The sequence below is a fragment of the Vicugna pacos genome, chromosome 4 (assembly GCF_048564905.1).
Source record: "Vicugna pacos chromosome 4, VicPac4, whole genome shotgun sequence".
Taxonomy (NCBI): Eukaryota; Metazoa; Chordata; class Mammalia; order Artiodactyla; family Camelidae; genus Vicugna; species Vicugna pacos.
In genome coordinates this window covers 51405772-51428776 of record NC_132990.1, presented here as the reverse complement: position 1 = coordinate 51428776, position 23005 = coordinate 51405772, and the positions used below count along the sequence as shown (strand labels likewise).

The following is a 23005-nucleotide window of genomic DNA, read 5'->3' as shown; positions in this document are numbered from 1 at the left end:
GATTTTTTTTCAAAAGATTCCGGAGGGGATTTTTGAGTATTTTTAAAAGGATTTAGATATTCATGACACTAGTTCTTTATAAACCTGTTTCTTCATAAACTTTTTAAACTGATTCTGTTCAAACTTGTACCTTTCTTTTTCCCTGACACAGGCGTATCACTAGCTTTATCTCTATGCTTAATTTATTAACCATGCCTGAATTCTGAAAGGCTCACAGATGATAGGAACACAGCCAGATGGAAGAATGGGAGAGTTTCTAAGGTAACTGACAAGAAGGAAGGATATATTTGAGGCTGTGCACATGTAAGGGGTTGTCTGAGGTGGAATCACTAAATCAGGAGGAGAGAGATAAAGGAAAAGGGAATGGAGGTCGAGGGGCTAGGTTCCAGGCAAGGTCCATTAACCCCTGACAAAGAAGAAAGGAAGTAGGAAAAGCCAGCAGGTCGCCAGTTCCCATGGTGACCACCAGATGACAGCACCAGCTTGCATGCTGTGTGAATGAATGGGAAGAGTTCAGGGCACAGCTTGTTTACAACTTGGAACAAGACTAAAACTTGCTGGGCCTGGGTGAGGATTGAGCCTCAAAATGCAGATTTAAAGTCACCACCGTAAAGTTTGAAACCAGAAATGTGGGAAGGTTCTTTAAGGGAGCAGTTACTATCTGAAGAATTAGAGCTTTCTATGATTAAGAAGAGTTTCAGAAAATAAAGACAACTATTAAGAAAGTCTAGAGTCCCAGAGCATAATAAAAGTAGTTTTAAGGGTTGGGGGAGAAGCTAAATGGTGTCAAAGGCAGAAGAAAACTAAGGCCTTGGTCAGACAATGATCACTGCTTTATTGATTTGTTTTTTTTCTTAAATTAAATAATACTGAATTGGTAATAGCTATTGATAATGGCTGCCTATATCTATCACTGCCCCAAGTCACAAAAAGGAGATAAACTTCTATGCTTCCTGATGTGATGCAACAGAATGTATACAATATGTAGAAAATATATAATATTTCAGGAAATCAATGAAACAACCAGATTGTCTCTAATTCTATCTATCAGTTTTCACATTATACAAGGAGCAAGTTCAGAGATACTATATGAATTCAGTTAGCAAACCTACAATAATTTAATTAAGTCCTACAGGACAAACAATCCAGTTTCTTCAGCAAAGAAAGTACAAGAAGAAAAAAGACAAAGGAGAACCTAGTGATTCTGAGGGACTTAAGATAAGTATCAACCAAATGACATGGGTCCTAAAGTGAATAACCAATTCTTTAAAAAAAAAAAAAAAAGGAAATAGGAGACAACTGCAGAAATGTGAAACTGACTAGATATTTGATGACTTTTTTAAAAAAATGGTATGGTTATATTTCATAAAAAAAGATTCCTCATGATCTAAAAATAAAAACTGAAATGTTTATGGATGAAAAGATGTGTTCTGGGATTAGCTTCAAATAATTCAGATGGGGCAGAGTAGGTAGAATCAGAGATCAAACATGACTGACAGTGACTTGATAATTATTGAAACTGGGTGATGGAGGTTCATCAGATTCTCTGCTTTTCTATATACTGGAAATTTTCTATAAATAAAAGTGTTTTTTTAAAGTAATAAATGCTTGTAAATACATTTGAAAATACAGAGAAACAAAAAGAAAAATCAAAGTCACCCATGAATACCAACTGAGCTTAAACACTACTACTATTATGAAGAAATAAATACGGTTGAAGAAAATGGGAAGGGAGAAAAGTAAAAAGATGACTATAGTTCTGGCCTTTAAAAAAAGATAATGATAGCATTTTTTAAAAAACAGGAAAGCTGGGAAATACATTTGATTTGGAGGTATGACCAGAGTTGAGTTATAATACAAGCCTCTGACAGAAGCTATAAAGGTCGGAGTTGTGAGCACTACGGTAACTGAAGCCAAGAAAGTAAATGAAGTCACTGCTCACAGCCACCACTCGTCCTGACTCTCCACTGACACGGCTTCCTCACTTCCTTCAGCATCTGATCTGGCCTCGAGCACCTGTGTACCACAGGCAAGAGTGTGTCCACGTGGTTACCAAGGGCAAGGTGGTTTTCAAGAAACCATTTCCTTATTTAAGTGAGTTTACTTAAGAGATTAATCTATTTAGCCCCTAGCAATTTAGACAGAGAATACACTGAGACGTTACTTTTATGCTCCCTGTAAGTAAGGTCATTAGGTAATATCAGAATGCCCTAACGGTCAGGAAGAGATTAAAAGGAAACATATCTGAGCGCTATCCTATCTCAAAGTCCTGGGCAACTAGTGTTTACAAATTCTTCTCTATACTGTGACTACACTCAGTAACTCCCCAGAACCAAACTAACAAAAGCACACAGCTTCTTCTAATAGCTCTTTACATTTTATAAAACAATTAGAGGTTCAGGAACATGTTGTCAAGAGTCAAGAAAATGTTTTAAGAAGATCCTGTTTCTAAAGGCTTCTAATATATTCTATGTGACTTAATGGGTCTAATTTATATGACAAACATCTATTTCTCGTCAAATATGACAAAGTTGAGTAGTTTTGTTTGTGGGAAGCATTTTGTTAAAAGAGAAGCAGATGTTACTGACCTTTATTATCTGCTGCTATAAATCCCAAGATGTTTTCATGACGTAACATCACAGTCTGATAGATCTCTGCCTCACGGAACCATGAACGTTCTTCTCTAGAGGAGAATATTTTAACAGCGACTTCTTCGCCTCTCCATTTTCCTCGCCAAACTTCTCCAAATCGACCTTTGCCAATACTTTCTTGTAACACAATAGTTCTTGCAATTGTTCTCTGAACAAGCAACGGTAAACCTAAAGATAAAAGAAATCGTATTCAACACAATCAACCACAGTACATGTTTCTAACACAATAACATGCCTTAAAAGAATGACCCAGAAAGGTTTAACTCTTTAAGCTCTACCTTTAAGGAACTTACGATCTCACTGAGGAGATACAGAATACATTTGCAAAAACAGTAATTCATGATAAAAGGAAAATAATAAATACAATAAAAGAACCCAGAAACTCCTGCCTAGAGAGTCAAGGTAGGCTTTAAAAGATAAGCTAATCTTAGACTGTCCTTGACAGAAGGGAGAGACCAAAGAAGAAGAGACGGTCAGGTGTTTAGGCAGGAGGAATATATAAGCAAAGGTAGAAGAAACTGATGCATGGTTAGGGAACCAACTTAGATAAACAGGAAGAGAATGCATATGGTAAAGCAGCAGAAGAGAAGGGAAGCTGCCCCAGACTGCTGAAGAGTACTGAATGCCAGGCTCAAGATGACCATGAGAGATGGAGGTAAAAGAGAAGCCACTAAAGATTTCTGAAAAGGGACCATGAACGGAGAGAAATAATTTTAAAATCTTATTTTAGAAAGATGAATTTGGTAAGTTTTACTGGTGAGGAGGAGAAAAGTATGTAAACGGAAAAAACATAGAAGTAAATTCTGGCCTAACTTTTAATAAATTAGTCGAAAGTATCACAGAAGCCATTTTAAGACAAGCAATTTACGTGGTAGGAACTGGCTGCCCAGGCAACACTAGGATCCTAAAGAATGATGCCAAGTAACTTAGCTTGGTGATGAGACATTGGTAGTTTTTTCACCAAATGAACTTGCCTTACTCTAAAATACATATTTTTAAATATTTCCATACTTACTTCATTTACAAAAAAAGATTTACTACCTACCTACAAAATTTACGTAACACTATATCTGGGACTACTCCAGTTCACTTAATAACATATCCTCATGGACTAAAAACTGTCACCTTAAATTATACTGATGCTAACAATTAAAATATCAGTGTACATCATGTTCTACACTGTTTTATTTATACAGTATAATACATAAATTTGTGTCATTTATAATCTATATTCAGAGTTGCTTGCTAAATCAAATTAACCCAATGGAAGTAAATGAAATGATCTCTTTGGTTCCCTGATGTTAAATGCTTATAAATCCAAATGCTAAATCTTTACTTTTAAGTTGCCTCTTTCCACCTTTAAGTTTCTCAAAAGGTCCTTTCCTCCCCTTGCTCTATCTTCCCCACTTCCTGCAAAGTAGTTAACAGCCTAATAATTATAAACAACCTTTTTTATAAGGAGAGTGCTGGTTAAAAATAAATCAGTGAAAAATCCTTATTTAAATCAGGAGCCCTTTTGTATTATGAATGATCAATTCCTAATTATATTGTCTAGTGTATACACTAATTTACTAAATTTTCTTAAAGCCTTTGAACAGGGCCACACCATGTACTTAAAGATTTAAAGAATACTTAAGAGTTAATCTCAGGAGGCTGATCCAGAAATTAGAAAGGCAGGGAATAAAGAAGAAAGGGAATCGCTAATGGGAAGTCTGAAAATGCCTGACACATTCAGGGCTCATGCATATGGTATGGTCAAGAAAGGCTATCAGAGGACAAGGGAAGTTTTTGTTTTCCCCATCATCACAGGATTCTAGATGCAGAACTAAAATTAAAAGCCAAATCTGCATTTATCATATTATCTATATGTGGTTACCATAACCCACATGAATAGCTGAGCTTTTTTTTTTTTACAAGTAGTGATTTTCTCCTAAAGAAAAAAGAAACAGGCCTAGTTTGGATCTCTATATTCTCTGCTTTACTCCTGTACCTTTTAGAACTGCTTGAAAGCTTCAACAGGGAAACACGGTTCAAGCACCTTCACATGCAGTGGACAACAGAAGACCTGAACAACATGCATACATTGAAGAGATCATAAGCAGGAACAAGATATAATGAACATTGGCCTAAGAGACTCATACTTGCAAACACTGGCACACATGTGCATGTTCACACACACTTAACCTAATGACAGCTGAAATACAGGCATGTGAGCAACTTGTGATTCAAATTAATGCAGCTGGAATAAGGTTAGCTTTAAGTTTAGAGCTAGCTGCCAGACCCTTGCTCTCCCTTGTCTTCCCACAGTTCCTAAGTTAAAAGTAGTCTCTGAAAGAGAGAGGGCCTTTCCATTTGAATTCATAACATAAAATGTTTAGTTTTACCTTCTCCACAATAAGTGAAAGAACTAACAAGGATACTATATAAAGACATTTGACGTGAGTCCCATGCATGAAGTCGCATTAAGGATTTAAAATAAATAAAAGGAAAAGCAATGGCATTTTCTGCTGTCATTCAATAGATGATAGCTTCTGTCTGGATACATCTGGAGCCCATTCAGCACACAGTAAACTATGACAGGGAAGGCGGCCTTAAACTACGCTGTTTTGAGCAATGCAGCAAATTCATACTGTATGTCAGATTTTTTCCCCTGAATATCTTTTCAGTAAGAGTAGCACCTGTCATTTGGTTAGAACTTTACAATCGACCAAGTGCTTAAGTGCTTTCACACAAACATCTCGTTTTATTTGAACCTCCCAACAATCCAGTGACGTACACAATGCAGGGTTCATTACTTTCATTTTAAAGATGAAATAACTCAGGCATGAGACATCAGCTAACTGCTGAAAGTCACAGAAAACCAGACAAGTTTTTGTAGGGTAAAAGGAGGCATAAAAGGAGGGAGAGAGGTTTTCAGTGTGGGTCCCTGATGGATCTAGAAATAGATAAAATGAAAAAGGAATAATTCTGTTCTTTAAGTCATGTTTGTATCTTAAATAAATATTTTCTTATTCAGAAATCAACTGCCATCCAGACAGCAATAACCTTCCATCTTTTAGGTAGGCGTGCTCTCTTGAGGTCTGATACACATTACTGTGCCAGATGGCATGAGTTGCTGTGATTTCTCTGGATGTAAGTTTGGCAACAAGAGAAAAGGTCCAAGGGATTAATTCCAAATTATCTATTGCCACCCTAATCTCCTGTGACTGTGGTCCTTGTCATAGTTTTTTGGTCCAGGTAACTCTAGAATGAGCCATATCTTCTTTGGGAATCCTTTGAACCAACTCGGAATCAAAGGGAAACCCGAGGGAAGCCCTAGAACAACCTCTCCCCACTCCTGCACCACTCCTACCCAAAGACTGTCACATCTTCAGTGCGAAGGCTCCTCCGTCTTAATCCAGCCTCTCATTGCCTCCCTCCTCACACTGGTCTCAAGGGTCCCTTAAGGCTGCCTTAAGAGACCTCGCTCCAGTGTAAGCCTATATGTATCCTAGCAGTCATGGACAGAACTCAGTTACTGAATATACATACGGCCAAATTCTACAGAAGACAGCTTTAGGTCATGAAATCAGTTTCTTCATGCTTAATGAACATAATACATACATATACACCAATATAACTTCATTCCCTTAAAATAAAAAGACATTTTTAATTATGTGAACTTTCTGTATCAGATGTGATTTTGTTTCACAGTAATATTCTTCCCCCAATCACGATTTCTGCTTTAATATTCCTTTAATCATATGATTATAAAATTGGTGAAATTTTTCATTATATTTCTGTATATTTTTATCCATGAATCAAGCCCTTATTTGAAATTAATTTATACTTTTTAAAGGATAGTATATTTAAAAGTCCTCACAAAGCACTTTAAGTATTATTACCAACAGTATCTATTCCATATTTCTGATGAAGAAGCAGAAGCCCAAGGAGGAAACATGGTTTAACCAAGATCAGAGAGCCTATCAGTGACAACGTTGCACTGGAATCTAGACCTCCTGACTCGCAGCGGAGTGTCAAACTACAACATTGTAGAGGATAGGTACTCTCTTCCCTTAGTACCCTTCCACAGCACGCACAAGAAATGGTTAAAAAAAAATATAAGTCCCTTTCGATGGAAACACGAAGCACTGATGGCTATGCCAAAATTCTCTTCAGGAAGTGATTCGGGCAATTAGCCAGCCTATCTATTTCAGATCCAACAAACAGGACTGAGAAAAGCAAACATCACAGGGGCCATGGATCCATAAAGCTATATTAATTAACAAGGTGGTCAGATTTTTTTTTCTAAAGTAAGAAAAATGCCTAAAAATTCATTAAATAAAAAAAACTAGGCCTGAGCTAAAGACAGCAATTTCATGTTAAAAAATCAAATAACCTTCACAATTCCAAACACACACTCTGTCTGCTTTCAAATACAAAAATAAAGCTGCTAAACAATCCTGAAGAGAATGAGTAGCTGCAGATCATTTGAACATCTCTGAACTTCAGCCTCAGCTATAGGAGAATAACTATCCTTATTCTATCTCGTGGAGCCCTAAGAAGGTGAGAATGCTTTGACATTTACACAAATGTGAAGGTGACTTACTTTTGCTGCTGAAATAAGTCAGTTCTAATTTGTCTGTACTAAATTAGCCACAGTCAGATACAGACCTAGCTTAAAGACCTTTATTAGGTTCAAAGCTGAAGTAGTGTTTATACTATCCCAAGTTCTAACAAACTAAGCCAACTCGCTTTGCCAAGTAATAAAATAAATAGTACAGTTAACTTTAAAAAGACATCTTAGAAAAAAGAAAAAACAAATACATTACCTGATCCAGAACCCGATGTAGTCATATCATAAATTAAATCTTTTAACGTAGTACCCTCTGAAATGAAAGGGCGATCTAATGAAGGATCCTCTTCATTTGGCACTCGATGGTGAATGACAGTGCGGTTATGGCAGATATAGACCATCAACATGAGTGAGATGCAGACGAAGCAGACTGGTCCAGCAATGACAGCTGCCAACTCAACAGGACCAAGGCCAGATGATGGCTTTCCTGGAAAAGGGCCTCAAGTGAAATAAACATCAACAACAACAGTAACATGGTAAGTGGCATTCACAACTTCCCAGTCCTCCACATTTCCTGCAGGCGGCCTCTACTACCATTAGTCAGAGCCTCATCACAAGCAGCTCAGTCCTCAAACCCACAATAAGTGAATCATTTAGTCTTCTCCCATTGGCTCTCCTCTCCTTTTATGATCACCAGCTCTGTCAACATCCACTTAGTCTTCCTATAGTCTTGAGCCATCCTCTATAACAAGTGCAGCTACCAAAAATATTCTAGGACCTCCCCCATTAATCACTCTCAGATCACTAATAAAAGAACCGATAATCTAGAAAAGCTCCCATTAAATATTTGTCTTTTCTTTTTTTTTTAAGTAGTTTGGCTTATCTTTTTATTTCAAGGCCAGTATATGCTCATAGCAGGAAAAAATGTATAAATACATTTGCAAAAGTTAAAAAAAAATTATCTACAGCCTCACCATCCCCCCAAACTGTACATTTTAGTGTTTTGCGTATCTCCACCAATTTTTTTATAGAAAAATATATCCTTTTTAAAATAGAGTTTACATGGGTATACGTTCTAGTTTATTTTAGTTACTTAGACTTTTACTTCAAAATCATTGCATTGTTTCAGAAACACATTAATTATTTTTATTTTGGCATCCATCCTGACACTTGCTGGTTCATGGCTCACCATCATTTCTTTTGCGTCACATCTTTACCATTTGTGAGATCTTTGTTTGGATTTATTTCTTATGGTATAAAGAGTCATAATTCTAGTAATTTCTTTCAGAAGAGTATATGAGTCTTTATACACTGAATACTTAATTATCTAAAAGAAGGCTGTTGCCTTTATATACAAAAAATCTTGGCTCATCTAAAGAATTCTGTGTAACAAGCAATAATACGATATTCCACTGCCTTTTGGTATTTAAAAAAAGCAGAAAATCTGAACTTTTTTCTTTTATAGGTAACCAGTGTTCACTTGTGCTGAATGTGTATACAAGTTTTCTTTATTCTTGAAAATTGATACTTTTTCATTATATATTTGGTTAAGTATTTTTCCATTAAGTTAACATAGTATTTTCTCTTCTGTCTGCTCTTTTGTGTTTTTCTGGAATTTTTACACTAAGCATATTGGATCATCTAGCTCTGTTCTCTGTATCTCTTAATTTGCTCACCAACTGTCTTTTTCTCTGAATTATAACACAATTTTCCAAACCTGTCTTACCTTAAGCTTGTCTCATGCTTGACTGTAAAACTACAGTACACAGTCTGCTATTCACTTTTAATACTGCATTTTTTAAAATTAATTCATCAATTGAGCTTTTCATCTGAAAGCAATCTTAACAACTGTGAAATGTTCTCATTTCATTGTAAAAACAACTGAAAACAGACCTTGGACTGTCTGAAAGTTCTTCCCTATCATGTGCTAAGTCTATTTCAGAGGATGACATCTACTCTGATTTATCCAGTTCAGTCTACTTCTGAACCACTGAATCTTTCCATTTGTTTTTGTTTTGTTTTTGTTTTTTGCTGTCTGCTTATTAGGGACTTGGGAACGAAGGATTTGTGTATGTTTAGCATTAGAAATAAACTGAGTTCTTCATAAGGCTTTGTGAATCTCCATTCAGAAATTTCAAGCCCAAATGATGAACATGGAAAGTTCTGGAATTATCACTTTCTTTGTCATATTAGAACTGCAGGTGCCTCCATAAGAGTCAGAAAAATTACAGTCTGACAAAGCTTTGCCACTGGATTTGGTTTTCCTTTGCCGTTAATCACTTGAACTAGGTGGCGGGCTGCCTTCCTTCTACAACTGGCAGGACTGGCCCTTTTCCTCTGAGCTACAGCAGTGCCTCCTCTGAGCACCAAAAGAGGATGCTTCCTAAAGAGAACTGAGGCTTCGCCCCTGTAGCCTAAGCTCATGCCCAGCCCCTCGGCTTAAGGTCCCTGGGGATTCTGCAAGAGGTTCTTTCACCTCCATCTCTTCCTGTGGTTGGCCAGTTCTTCACTAGTCTGCTATCACCTGCATGAGGACAACATAGGGACACTCTGAGGACATATTGCTATGGTGGGCTTTGTCACAATTCACTAAAAAAGGCTACCCTTTCAGGCATAACAGACCTCAGAGAAAGTCTGTCTTGGAACCACTTTCTCAAACAACACACCCCCAGGAGTCAGCATCTTGGCTAACCTTGTAACTCTACAACTACAGACAAATTACTTCTTGCCTCTAAACTGAATAAGCTGGGGTAGTCAATTTTTAAGATCCCTTCCAGCTCTAGAATCATAGAGTCTAAGAGCTTTTCTTGTAGTACTAAGAAAAAAATATGTATACAACAACTTACCAACAGTTGGGAGTTCTATTTTATTGCAGTGGTCCTGATTGCAGCAATATGTTGTAGTAACAGACCCAGTTTTTGAAGATGGCGCACATACAAATGGCCTGTCTCGCGGAATTAGGTCAATCTCAGCTATACACATGCTATTGTGTATAACTTTGTCTGTGGTCTCTGTGACAGAGACAAAGCAGAGCCCATCTGTGACACAAGTAAAATTGTCTTTTGTACAAAGGTGGCAGAAACATTGTAATGCTGGAAAAAGAGAAAAAGATTCTATCAGAAAAATTCTCAAGATTAACAACCTGAAATTATCCTATATTCTCTATCATACATTCCTGATTCTATTATCATTATACACTTTTTTTGCACTATTCAAAAAACAAAACTTTGTTACACTGAGAAGTTCCAAATTTTCTTAAGAAGCACACATATATAGGAGCCAAACATGATTGAATTTGGACCTAGTTTTTTGCCTAAGACTTTTTGGCTTCCTAGTATAGAAAAATTGTTATGTGCAATTTCATCAAGGTAAGGCAAGCCCTCCCATTTGAAACAAAATACATTTAAGTTAGTTTGTAATGGTTATACTTATTAGTCCAAAACTAGGCATTCATCTGTATACTCCCACTGGGGAGCAATGTGTGAAAACACGACTACCCCTTCACTGTAGGCTGGAAATGTCATTTGGGTAAATTTACAGTAGTGAAGTAATGGAAACAGATTTGTATTGAGCCAGACATTCCTTTCTTTTGTGCAAAACCGAGAAAGACCCGTATCTTCCAAATAGGATTAGGGTATTTTCTCATAAGCAAAGAATACATACATGCTCCAACCACACAGGCAACTGGCTACAGAAACAACTGGAGAAACACCAGCTCCATGCTCACTTTCATCTGTTTGACCTTTATGGTTCAACTTGAGCAATAACCCTTTAAAGGAAGTGTTCTCCTAATTATCACCAACACTTTCCCGTTCACAGAGACACACCCTCTACTAAGCTCTCCAGCGAGGTTAAGTGCTTCCCAAAGCACACATTGCTTAACCAGAATTGCTTTTTTTCCCTCTCCCTTATGAAACTCTAAGGTCTCTGAGGGCAGAGATCCATATTAATAATTTCTGTAAATCCACATCTAGCACTAGGCCTGGGGCAGCATTCAAAAAATGCTGAATGAATGACAGAATGGGTACTTATATTTCACTATAATCTCATGAAACTGCAAAACACAGGTATATCCTTGAGTCCAAACTTTCCAATTACATGTTAGCAAGGGAAAGAGAGAGCCCGGATTTGTAGAATGACCATCTATGATGAGACCAGGGAGGTCTACTTTAACTAGAAAAAGAATGACCAGGCAGACAAGCAGGCCAGACAGAAGAAAGCTGGCTAATTCTGAACAGCTAACTTGCTGTGCAGGAAAGGTTTAACTCTACAGAATGTGTGTGCTCAAACCACACACATTCTCAAGAATGGCCTGTCTTCAGGACTGGCCCTTGGCCAGTTCCTGGAAGATGAGCTTTGACACCTTGAAATATTCTCCCTGATAAGAATGCTGCAAGCCTGTGTGACTGAGCCCCAATTGAAAACCCTGAACACCAAGGCTCCGGGGAGCTTCCCGGGTTGGCAACACTTCCCACGCGCTGTCACACATCACTGCTAAGCTATGGCGTGCACCTCTGCTATTGCACTAGGAAAGGACATCTGGAAGCTTGCACCTGATTTCTCCTGGACTTCACCCCATGTGCCTTGCCTTTTCCTTTTGATGATTTTAATATGTATCTTTCCACTGTAATAAATAAAAACCATGAGTATAACAGCTTTTCTGGGTCGTATGAGTCCTTCTAGCAAATCATCAAGCCTGAGGATGGTTCTGAGAACCCCCAACTCACCTGCTAAACCCAAACTCAGGAACACCACAATCTCTTCAAGCAGCTGCTTTTTGGTTGCTGGCTTAATTAGCATATTTGTCTATTCTTACAGACTAGCAAAGTTTTATCTTAATAATTATAAAAAATTTTTTTCTTTCTCCATAGATAGTTCAGCTCTTTGAATTAAATCCTCATAAGTATGAAGAGAACTCAAGAAAAGTATACGAGATATAATCATAACCTAACATTTAAAGACTGTTAAAAACAACAGTGGCTTATTCATGATGGTTAGTGTAGGTTCCCTGGTATAATTTCCTAAGGAGAGATTCTGAACCAGGAATCCATGGACTGGCTTCAGGGATACATGAGTCCCATGAAACTGCAGGCCAAATGTAGTATGTATCTGCATTTTCAAGGAGAAAGTTCACAGCTTTCAACAGAACCACAAAGTGGTCTGTCACCCACAAAAAATTAAAACCACCACCACAGAAGATTGCCATTATTCTCTCCCAAATCCTCTTTACTCGTGATTAGTCATCAACCAATGTTTTCTAAGCATTACCTTTATCAGTTACTCTACCAAAAGTTTAGTATACAAAGATTAATAACTTATGGTCATGGCCCTTGAAAAGCTCCAGTGACCAGTGAAGAAAAATATTACAATACAATATGGTAATTGCTATATATAAAAATACTGCCATGAATACTCTCCCTGTTCTAAGATCTTGGCTCCCTTAAAGCATATGAAATGACAGCTAAACACTTTGTCTAACAATTAAAACTTACTTTTGGGTTCCAACTTAGTGCTCACATTACAAATGCTATCCAGGGCCATGCACTTCTCATCATTATGATAATCATGTCTTTCCTGACATTGGTCTTTACATATACTACCCCTTTGCCTAGTTTAAACCCACTCTCTCATCTTTTAAGACCCTATTCAAACAAGATCTTTTCCAAGATACGCTCTAAACCTCTCCCCTACCCGTAAGACAACTGGACAACTCCTTTCACTTTCTTCCCATTGCCCTCTTTGCATACCTTTAGGTTATCACAAATCAGTCTATTTATAGTTTGCTGTTAAAGTGTCTCTCATTACACGAAGAAGGCCCAAGTTTTTTTTTTATTTGATTTGTCTTCCCATCTTCCCCAGACTCCTAAATAGTGATCAGAAAAATATTTACCAAAGCAGTGTTTCCCAAACAGGAGTCACAAATATGTTGGCAGAAGGGGAGTCTAAGAGTTGTGTACAAAAATGTTTTAAATATTTTCATTTAAAAGATAATCTAAGATGAATGACAGACATTCTAGATCATGAGTAACCGCCACCTAAGCAAGCACTGCCAGGAGGCTCTCACTGCTGCTTCCTCAGCTGGGTTAAGATCTCCCTCAGGCCAAATGTTCTCATGGCACACTCTACCAGCAAGGCTTTCATAGTAATTGTGAGTGAAAGAGTGAAAAGTACAGGGAATTTGAATCGCCAGAGCATATGGTGATACAGGCCTGGTATATTCATGGTATTTTTGAAAGCCAATAGTCTAACAGCCAATACCACATATATGCTGTAAGTATGACATGGGTCCTATCTATGTAGTACAATCTGCAGAAGTTAATTAGCAGTAAATATGGTTTTAAGTATGCAATGAAATCTTTCCATTCTCACTGCCAGCAGTAATTCTTTTACAGAGCCATTTACTAAAGATTTCAATAATGTCATAATGTTAACCTCATCAAGTGAACAAGACAGTAGACATCTCATTAAAATTGGTATTTGAGGAATGCTTGCAAGTGTTTTGGTTAGGTATGAGGTCTGATTATCCTGAACTTACAAAGCCTTGAAGAATAGTACCACCTTGCACAACATCACTTACGAGAATCTCGGCACTTGCAACTTTTAGTATCACTGAAGTTAACAAAAAGAAACATTTAAAATGAAATCAGACCAAAGGCTGTTTTTTTTCCTACTATGAAACCTAATATCATCTGTCACACTGAGTAATTGTATTCATTTGAATGTTGTTGTTTTGTAGTTGTCTTTATATTTAATTTGCAGACTTGATTTATAGTTGTCAATGAGCCCAAAATAAATATTTTATATCTACTTTCATGCCTATACCTTTCATACCTGAAGTAACATTATGAAAAATACATTTGTATTTTTCTTTCCAAAGGGGTCATTACATTATGGCACATTTGAGAAAGTCAGTACTAAAAAAGGGCTTCTCTTAACAAGAGTCTTTCAGTAAGAAGAACAGGTCTCCAGACAAGTATAAACACCATGTAACACAAAGCTTAACCAGGTAATGGTTTATTTCTTGAGAGAATTTTAAAATTCTATTTCACCACTTTAAATCAGTCTTGACTGAATACAAGATTGCTCTAAAATGTGTATGATACAGTAATATAATTTAGGGAAAAATAAAACAAATTTAAAAATCCCCAAGAAGTCATGAGCTTTAATTCTCATTTTTAAAAAATCCGTATTTATACTATTAATAGATCTGACCTCCCTTTTATTAAACCAGGTTATTGTTTTGTTTCAATTTTTAAATGCATGTACTGGGCAAAACTTCTATCTAAAAAAAGGTATACAAAATGTCTTCTTCCCAACTCAGAGCCCAAGTTTCACTTCCTACTCCACAGCAACCTTTTAAAACCAGCCCATCAACTGGACTCTTTCATTTCACTGTACAATTTTTCATTGAGCATCTCTATATACCAGGACCAGGTGCTATGTGGGCTATCCCTATGGTGTAGGGATAAGTAAGACAAGGTATCTGGACTTAAGGAGTTCATTAGAGTGGATGAGTAAGGCATTAAACAGATCATTCAGAGTCTTGAGGATACTGATCAAAGTGCTTCAACTCTGCTGAGGTATAAGGGATATCAAGAAAAGCCTTGCAGGATATTCAAGTTAGAACTGAAGAATACATAAATTTGCCAAGTAGATGAAGGTGAGAAAGCTATTCTAACAGGACTTTTTTTCCTCACTGGTAAGATTTCATCCTGGCAGCTACTAGCATCCCAAGTGTTAATAAGATCATCAAATTTAAATAACTATTTAATATGCTAACCACAATGGTTTCATTTCATCAACAAGATGAATATAATACCTTCCTGACCTATTTCATCATCACATTGAGACTCTCAAATGAGATACTGTACATTAACATACTTTGAAACTATTAATATAAATTATTATGTGAACACACAGAATTATCACATACAATACATGGCATCATTCCCAGCATGGTTTTTATCTGTAGGCCACCAAAGAAACAGCTCTTCCCAAATGTAGTGCCTAAAATGTCACTGTGGAATCCCAGACTGACAGAACCACATGAACCCTTAAAGATTATCCAGTTCTAATTCAGTTCTGTCATTTTATTAATGAAGAAACCGAAACTTAAGAGTACCAAAATGATTTATAACAGTGTTCTACCCAGGTTAAGGTGGATGTGAAATTCCACAAAATTATCATCATGAACATGAATAAGTAAATGTGGCTCTTTTCTTTACTGATATCCGTGTGTGAAGTAACAAACCTTTCAACAGTACAGTTTCTTGTTGACTCTTCTGGACAGCAAAAGGTAAGAGCTAAACTCCCTGTTTGGTACTTTTCTCCTACCTTGGCCACCTTTTTCTTCTGTGCTCCAGCCTCTACCAGTAGCCACAGCGTCCTCAATTCTAAGATGCACATTTTCCCACACTTTAACATTTTGGAAATCTGCACACACTTCACAATCAAGGTCAAAAGAAAACTCCAGCCTCTAGACAGAAAGGTAAGACATGATGTAATGGCTGCAACCTATGCATGTGCAAACTTGGCTACGCATGGAAGGTATTACTCAGGTAATCATCACATTAATTATCTGCACTGGTAGCTCTCTTGCAACTAAAATTTAACATAAGCTTGATCCCTATGAAAATGTCCTCACAAAGATTTCTCTGTGATTCAGCACTGCAATGAAAATTTACTGTGTTCACAGAAGACTGTCAGTCCCATGCCAGGAATACAATTACTAGCACTAGAAATTTCTAAATGTTGCCAAATAAATTAGAGAATTATCGAGTTTGAAGATGTAGGTATGATGTGAAGGACTGAAACCAAACATTTAGCTGTCAAGGGAAGTGACAACAATAATAAGAGCCAAGAGAACCCTAGGGGTTATCATTTTCACTGTATTCTAGCATCAGGGTGATACATTCCAAGCTGATAGTCTGGCTCTTGGTCCTATCTATTAAAAAAATTTTTTCCATTGTTGCTTCATTTCAGTGTATCTTGAGGTCACAAAAATTTTTTTTTCCATTGTTGCTTCATTTCAGTGTATCTTGAGGTCACACATCAAAGCACTATTACTTCTACCTAACACTCAGGCTACAAAGGCTTGATTCAGAAGCCCTTATGTTTGGCAATGGAGAGGCAGACAGCCTATGGATAGCATATGGAACAGGCATTTCTGTGAGCCTTGTTAACAAAATAAAAATTAGTACCAGACACCTTGTCTTCCCAGGGCTAGAGTGACAGTCTCTATACAACATATTCTTGTTTTCGGCATAGCCTTCAATATGCTTTCCTTTTTCAACCCTTGTTATTTGGTCCCTCTATCCTGCCATCACCCAACTTCCCCTATCAAGAACTCAGCTGGAACATCTTGTTGAAATTCGCCAGTGATGATGCCCTTTGGTTGAATTCAACTTTTCTAAATGTGTTGGGACATGAGACACAGACACCCCTTTCTGTCTTAGTGACGTGACACTACACTTCCCGAACCTACCACCACATTCAGCCCTTTGCTGCAGCTCACATCTCACATCTAAACTCTCCATCCTTGGACTTGTGCTCTGAACTCCTATTCTAACTGCCTTCCTGGATCCTCTCTGCTGGGCTTACCTGTTACTGCAAAGTCAACACATTCAAAACCTTTCTTTCCCTTACCCTGTCTATTATAGCACAACTATTCTTTACTACACAGTATTTCCAAATATTACAAATATGCACTAACAGGCAGGTAACGGAACTAACACACAGCACACGCCTTTCAGTCCACTTAGCTATATACTAAAAGCAGATCACACCACTGCTGGCAAAGGCGAAGGCAAAAGTTCAAAGTTGGAACAAAATCCTTTCAGGTACTAAAGTCAACCCCTGTTAGCATCTAGTCTACTCCTCCACTCAGCTCCTCTGGAAGGAAGGAAGGGAGAGAGAGAGGGAGGGAGGGCAGGAGGAAAAGACATACATATATTGGCCTGTATATATTACACAGTATCTCCCTGGATACTTCCTCTCTTCTCTCCACTCCCACCTCTGGGAGGCCTATCCTCTCCTCTCCTCTCCTCCTTCTTTCAGGTCTAGGGAAAGCATTTAAGAAACATTTAAGAATGTGCTGTTTATCTCTGTAAACAAGGCTAAAACCCTGACCACAACTCCCACTGGCCTACTGCTCTGGGCTTTGTTCCTCAAAGGACTCAGTGGTTCTTCTCAACTCTGCTCCATTGGGGTTGTCCTGAGCAGTAATGTAAAAGTAACAGCACCATACGTTGTGAAAGTAAATTCTCCTCTAGTCTAGATAACATTTCATTCCCAAGTGTAGTGCTTCAAAAAATCTGATTTATGCAGACATTTCTCCAGATAAATTGTTTACTTCCGCCACCTTTAAAGCACCTAAAAAGCATTATTTATATAATTCAACACACAAATGAGGGCACTTTGAAAGTCTCAATCACTTGGTTTTTCCACAATACCTCCATTTTTCTAGACTCCTAAGCTCCATGGAATTAGCTGATATAAGTTAACTGATATCAGAGAAAAGCATACTAAGAAAAGGCTGCCTGAACGGCAAGGTGAGATTTAATATGGGCAATTACTACAAAGGCCTTCATTTAGGCTCACAATAAACTGCACAATTACAGGATTATTGCCTAGCAGATTTAGGGAATCTGTTTAACAACAGATTTTAGAATAGTCAACAACATTTACTGTTAACTATAGCCATGGTGATAGGGGAGACAGAGGGAGAACTGAGCGCAAAATCTCACAAATATCCAATATAATAAATAATTAGTAAGTGTTACTTGAATATCAATCTGCCATGTAAATGAGTCAGAGAATCAAAGAATTAATTCAACAAAGTTTGATCTGAAAGGTATCTTAGTTGTGAAGACAATCTCATTTTATAGATGTAGCAACTTAGTCAGTTTCTCTCACTCCAATACTAAATCAAACCATGAAGTCAGGATGTAGTAAATTTTGTTTCATAAAAAATCATTTCCTAATGACAACTCTTCCTTACAACAGAAATGGCTACTAAGAAGGTTAGGACTTTCCTATCATCAGAAATATTTAAGCAGAGGCTTAATGACCAATAGACTTTGTGAAGTAGGGATCTGCTGTACTAAATAAAAGATCAATCTAAAACTTTGCAGTCCTTTAAATAGTAAGATTCCACTATTTTATAAGTTTCATCAAATAACAAATATCCACGTTTTCATTTTTTGATCTATTCTACTTAACATCTTCAAGGTACAATAAGTAGAGCAGTGCACCTCATTCTTTAATTGTTTATTCTTTTCCTCCATTAAACTATGAACTTCTTCAAGTCAGGGACTGGTTTAACGCTATAAGCATCTCTGCATCCTTGGATCCTGGCACACTGGAGAGATCCAGTGGTGTTTCTTAAATATCCAAGGAATCTCTCTCTATCATGTGGCTAGTTACTACCAACAGGGTCTTCAATAAAACGGCCAAGTAAGCAAATTTTCTCTTTTACCTCCTACTACCTTCACTTTTGAAATCCTTTTCCCAGTTCTCAGTGCTCTCTTTGCAACTGTCCAAAATTACCATGTAGGTACCTCTCAAGTCCATTTGATGTAAAACATACCATTGCCTAGATAACTTCTCTCTCTCTATAAATGGAGGACAAACACTTTCAAAATTACAAATGAACATACCCTCTGACCCAGGAGTACAGCCTGTAGATATACTTGTGCATGTGCAAAGTGGCTTACATGCACTTACATAATAGGTTATTAACTTCCTAATAGTATATACTAGATTATAATCTGTCCTATGTTTCTATCAATAGAACTAGTAAAATGACATAATGGTACCACTATAAAATGGAAGCTAATACAGCCACACACACACACAAACAAAATTATGTTTTCTATGCACTAATGTAGACTGACCTAGAAGATGTATTAAGTAAAAATCCACATAGTGCACAACAGCATATTTGATATAGTAACATTTATGCTAAAACGGAAGGAAAGGAGACAGGGAGGGAGGAAAATACATACATATATCTCCCTGTTAGGATACAAAAGAAATAAGGTAACACTGGCTTCCAAGGAAGAGAACTGAGTACCCAGAAGATAGGAGTGGGAGGAGACTTTTCTATAAACTCATCTGTAGTTTTTGAATTTTGAAAAATGTGACTGTATTACATCTATTCAAAGGTATAAATATTTTTTTAATATGCCTCTCTATGTTCCATCCCTTTTCCCAATCTTGTCTTCAAAACTCCAACTCAGGATATTTAACCTATGGAGTACAGTCACTTCACGCCAATTTCAAAACTTAAATGTTCTTTCTGGAAAATAATTTGCTAAGATATTGTAAGAGCTTTTAAAAAGTCTTTTATCTTTTAATCCATTAATTCTACTTCTTAGAATTTAGTCTAAGCAAACAATAAGAGATGAGAGCAAAGGTGTAAGCACACAGATGTTTGTTACAGCATTTTATAGTTGAAAACAACCTCTATGAATGACAATAGAGTAGTGACAGAATAAATTATGGTAACAATCATAAATGGAATACTATAAAGCCATTAAAGCTGATACTTTAGAAGCATGTTTAAGGACAGGGGAACAATTAAAGGTGATCATAGATCATACTATTAAAGCTGTACACAATGTGGTTGTAATTCTGTTCCTATAGAGTGATCTCCTTATTTGTGTTCCACTTCAATGAATTCAGGTATGTTAATATACAGAGCAGATGTCTGCACTCTGAGCTACTCTAGCCCCGGAGGGGGGAGGTGGATGGAGAAACTTGTATTTATCATGGTGAGTGCTAAAAAATATAACTGAATTTCTTTTGTTTTCTCCCAAACTAAACATACTTTTACACAGTTTCCTATTGGATTTTATGTTGACTAGTGGGTATTATTAAGAGTATGGTAGTTAATTTCATAGCATTCAGTGACCAAGAAACTCAAGTTTGAATCCTTTCTCTGCCAGTCAGCCTTTAAGTAATTCTGAGGAAATTGTTTAACTTTTTTGAGCCTGTTTCCTAAATGTACAACAAAAACAATCTCATAAAGTTTGAAATTTAAATGAGATAGAATATTTAGTGCAGTGCCTGGCAAAAAACAAAATGCTGAAAAATTCATTTACGCACTCATTCAGTATTTTACAGTATTTTAACACCTACTATGTGCCAGTCCCTAGATGCTGAACAGAGAGCCAGAGCAAACCTTCATACAATTCTAGGAGGCAACACTGACAGAGTATAATAATGTAAACACGTACACACAGAGACCTGAACATTCATGGTAGCTTTTTCTCTCTCTTTCTATTCACAAATACCCATATAGAGTTTTTCAGCAATATGACTGCTTGAACAGGGTTAGCCCAAGAATTTCACTGTTGTAGCATGAGAAAAGTACCTACAGGGAAGTATATTTTCAGTTCCAGCCCAAATTAACGAAGTGTTATAACACATCTAGTGTATATATAATACCCACAAATGATAAGGAATCATAACGCATTAACCATAATATGTTCACACTGGAAGAACCTGATAATTACCTGATCCTAACCCCTTTTTACAGATGAGGAAACAGGAGTGCCCTAAGAGTTGTAATATAATCTAATTTATTCTAAAAGCACCAAAAGAAAAAACAAGGATTATTACATAATCTATGGTGATCTCCCTCAAGTAGGACAAGACAAAGGATTCTCCCCTTCCCCTTTGGAAGGCAAGAATGGCTGTAGGAGACGTTGTGACTTGGTTGCGTAGATACTAAGGCATAGTGATGATCATTCTGGGTCTGGGGAATGAAGAAGGAGACAGGACTGGTTAGAGAAGGAAGTGGTAGCCACTTACTAGCTGCCTCTGAATTAAAGGCAGAGGAGAGTTACACCTGGGCCAGCAAACAGCAAAAGACCTACTGGAGCCATAGTTGAAGAAATGAGCTGAAGAAGGTGCCGTGTAGTCAGTAATTTTAGAAGCACAGAGAAAAGATGAACACCTTTTACCAGGAAACAGTGTATGTAACCTGTGTAGGAAGAAAGAATATACCTTTAGGACAGAGATGATCAGGATGAGACTCCTGCTCTCAAAGAGTTCACAATATGATGTGGAGAACAATCATGCCACTGATAAAGGGTAGTGTAGACCAAGTGCAGAGGGAGCACAGAAAAGGGAGACTTCTCTCATAGACAGACACCTAAGCTGAGGCTTATGGAAGGAAAGACGGTCATTCCAGGGAGATGATAAACAAAGATACTGTTCACAGACTCAGTAATAAGATTTAGGCAGTTTAGGAAAATGTAAATAGATCATATAATTATCTCGATGTAAACAAACAGAAAACATAAAATTCAATACCTATTCGAGATAAAACCAAACAGTCACTATACAAAAAAGTCATCACCTTTTCTTAAACCAGCAACAAATAGAAAACAAAAAAATCAAATACCTAGGAATAAAAAGACATTTAAGACCTCTACAGTGAAAGCTGCAAAACATTACTTAATAGAAATTATGAAAAAATAAAATAAAATATATTTATTTATAAATGGAGGAACATGCCAGTCTCCTCACTGGGAGATTCAATACTGTAAAAAATGTCAATATTCTGCAAAGTGATCTGTGCATTCAGCAAAATCAAATAAAAATCCTTACAGGTTGGGGCAGGCGCACGTGCATGTGAGTGAGAATTGACTAGCTGATTCTAAAGTTTATGTGGAAAAACATCCTAAGAAAGTCAAAGCACTCCTGGAAAACAATGCTTTTGGAAGATGTACACTATCAGATATCAAGACCCATCACAACATTATAATATTGAAGAGAGTGTGTATTAGCACAAGGGCAAGTAAACCAATGGAACAGAATGGAGATTCCAGAAACAGACTTTCACATATACAACTACTTGATTTATCGTAAAGGTGACAACATAGTGCACTAGGAAAAGGAAGGCATTACCAACAAATAGTGCTGGATCAACTGGGCATACATATCTTAAAAACAAACAAAAAACAAAAACAGTAACATCTCATGCCACAATCAAAAATCAACATCAAATGGACTGTGTATCTCAGTGTGAAAGGTAAAACAAGAAGCCTTTTAGATGAAAACATGGGAAAACATTTTTAAGATACTGAATCCAGAAAGATTAATCAAATAGGATTCAAAAAGCACTAACCTTAAAGAGAAAAAACCTGGACTACATTAAAATACGCTAAAAGACACCATTCTTCTTTGCCATTTTTCTATTCATAGCTCTCTTTTTTAGATTTATCAAATATTTGTCTGTTTTAATAATGTGTTTACAAAGAACCAATTTGGAGAACAAACAACCCAATCCAAAAATGGGCAGAGAATCTAAACATTTCTCAGGTGAAGACATACAAATGGCCAATAGGCACATGAAAACATGCTCAATATCGCTAATTATCAGAGAAATGCAAATCAAAACTACAATGAGGTATCACCTCACACCAGTCAAAATGGCCATCATTCAAAAGTCTACAAATGATAAACGCTGGAGAGGCTGTGGAGAAAAGGGAACCCTCCTATACTGTTGGTGGGAATGTAGTTTGGTGCTGCCACTATGGAAAACATTACGGAGATTCCTTAAAAAACTAAAAATAGATTTACCCTATGATCCAGCAATCACACTCCTGGGCATATATCTGGAGCATATATCAAAAAGATCCATGCACCCCAATGTTCATAGCAGCACTATATACAATAGCCAAGACATAGAAGCAACCTAAATGTCCATCAACAGATGACTGGATAAAGAAGTTGTGGTGTACACACACACACACACACACACACACACAATGGAACACTACTCAGCCAT

At 37.0% G+C, this 23005-nt stretch overlaps 1 protein-coding gene and 1 long non-coding RNA gene across 3 annotated transcripts in view; one reads left to right on the top strand and one right to left on the bottom strand.

The window, feature by feature from the left end:
• The window catches only part of LOC140696099 (uncharacterized), a 43756-nt gene extending 31893 nt beyond the window's left edge, over positions 1 to 11863 (top strand). The window contains exons 2-3 of the long non-coding RNA XR_012072114.1: positions 7583 to 7742; positions 11593 to 11863. This is a non-coding gene — a long non-coding RNA (uncharacterized lncRNA). The remainder of the gene's footprint in view (positions 1 to 7582; positions 7743 to 11592) is intronic.
• TGFBR1 (transforming growth factor beta receptor 1) overlaps positions 1 to 23005 on the bottom strand; it is a 53162-nt gene that overhangs the window by 15851 nt on the left and 14306 nt on the right. The window contains exons 2-4 of one of the 2 annotated variants that reach the window (XM_072959809.1): positions 10053 to 10298; positions 7463 to 7705; positions 2589 to 2819 (exon numbers count right to left, since the gene is read on the bottom strand). In XM_072959809.1, the coding sequence (XP_072815910.1) occupies positions 2589 to 2819; positions 7463 to 7705; positions 10053 to 10298 (720 nt within the window). The remainder of the gene's footprint in view (positions 1 to 2588; positions 2820 to 7462; positions 7706 to 10052; positions 10299 to 23005) is intronic. The other variant, XM_072959810.1, reaches the window with a different exon arrangement.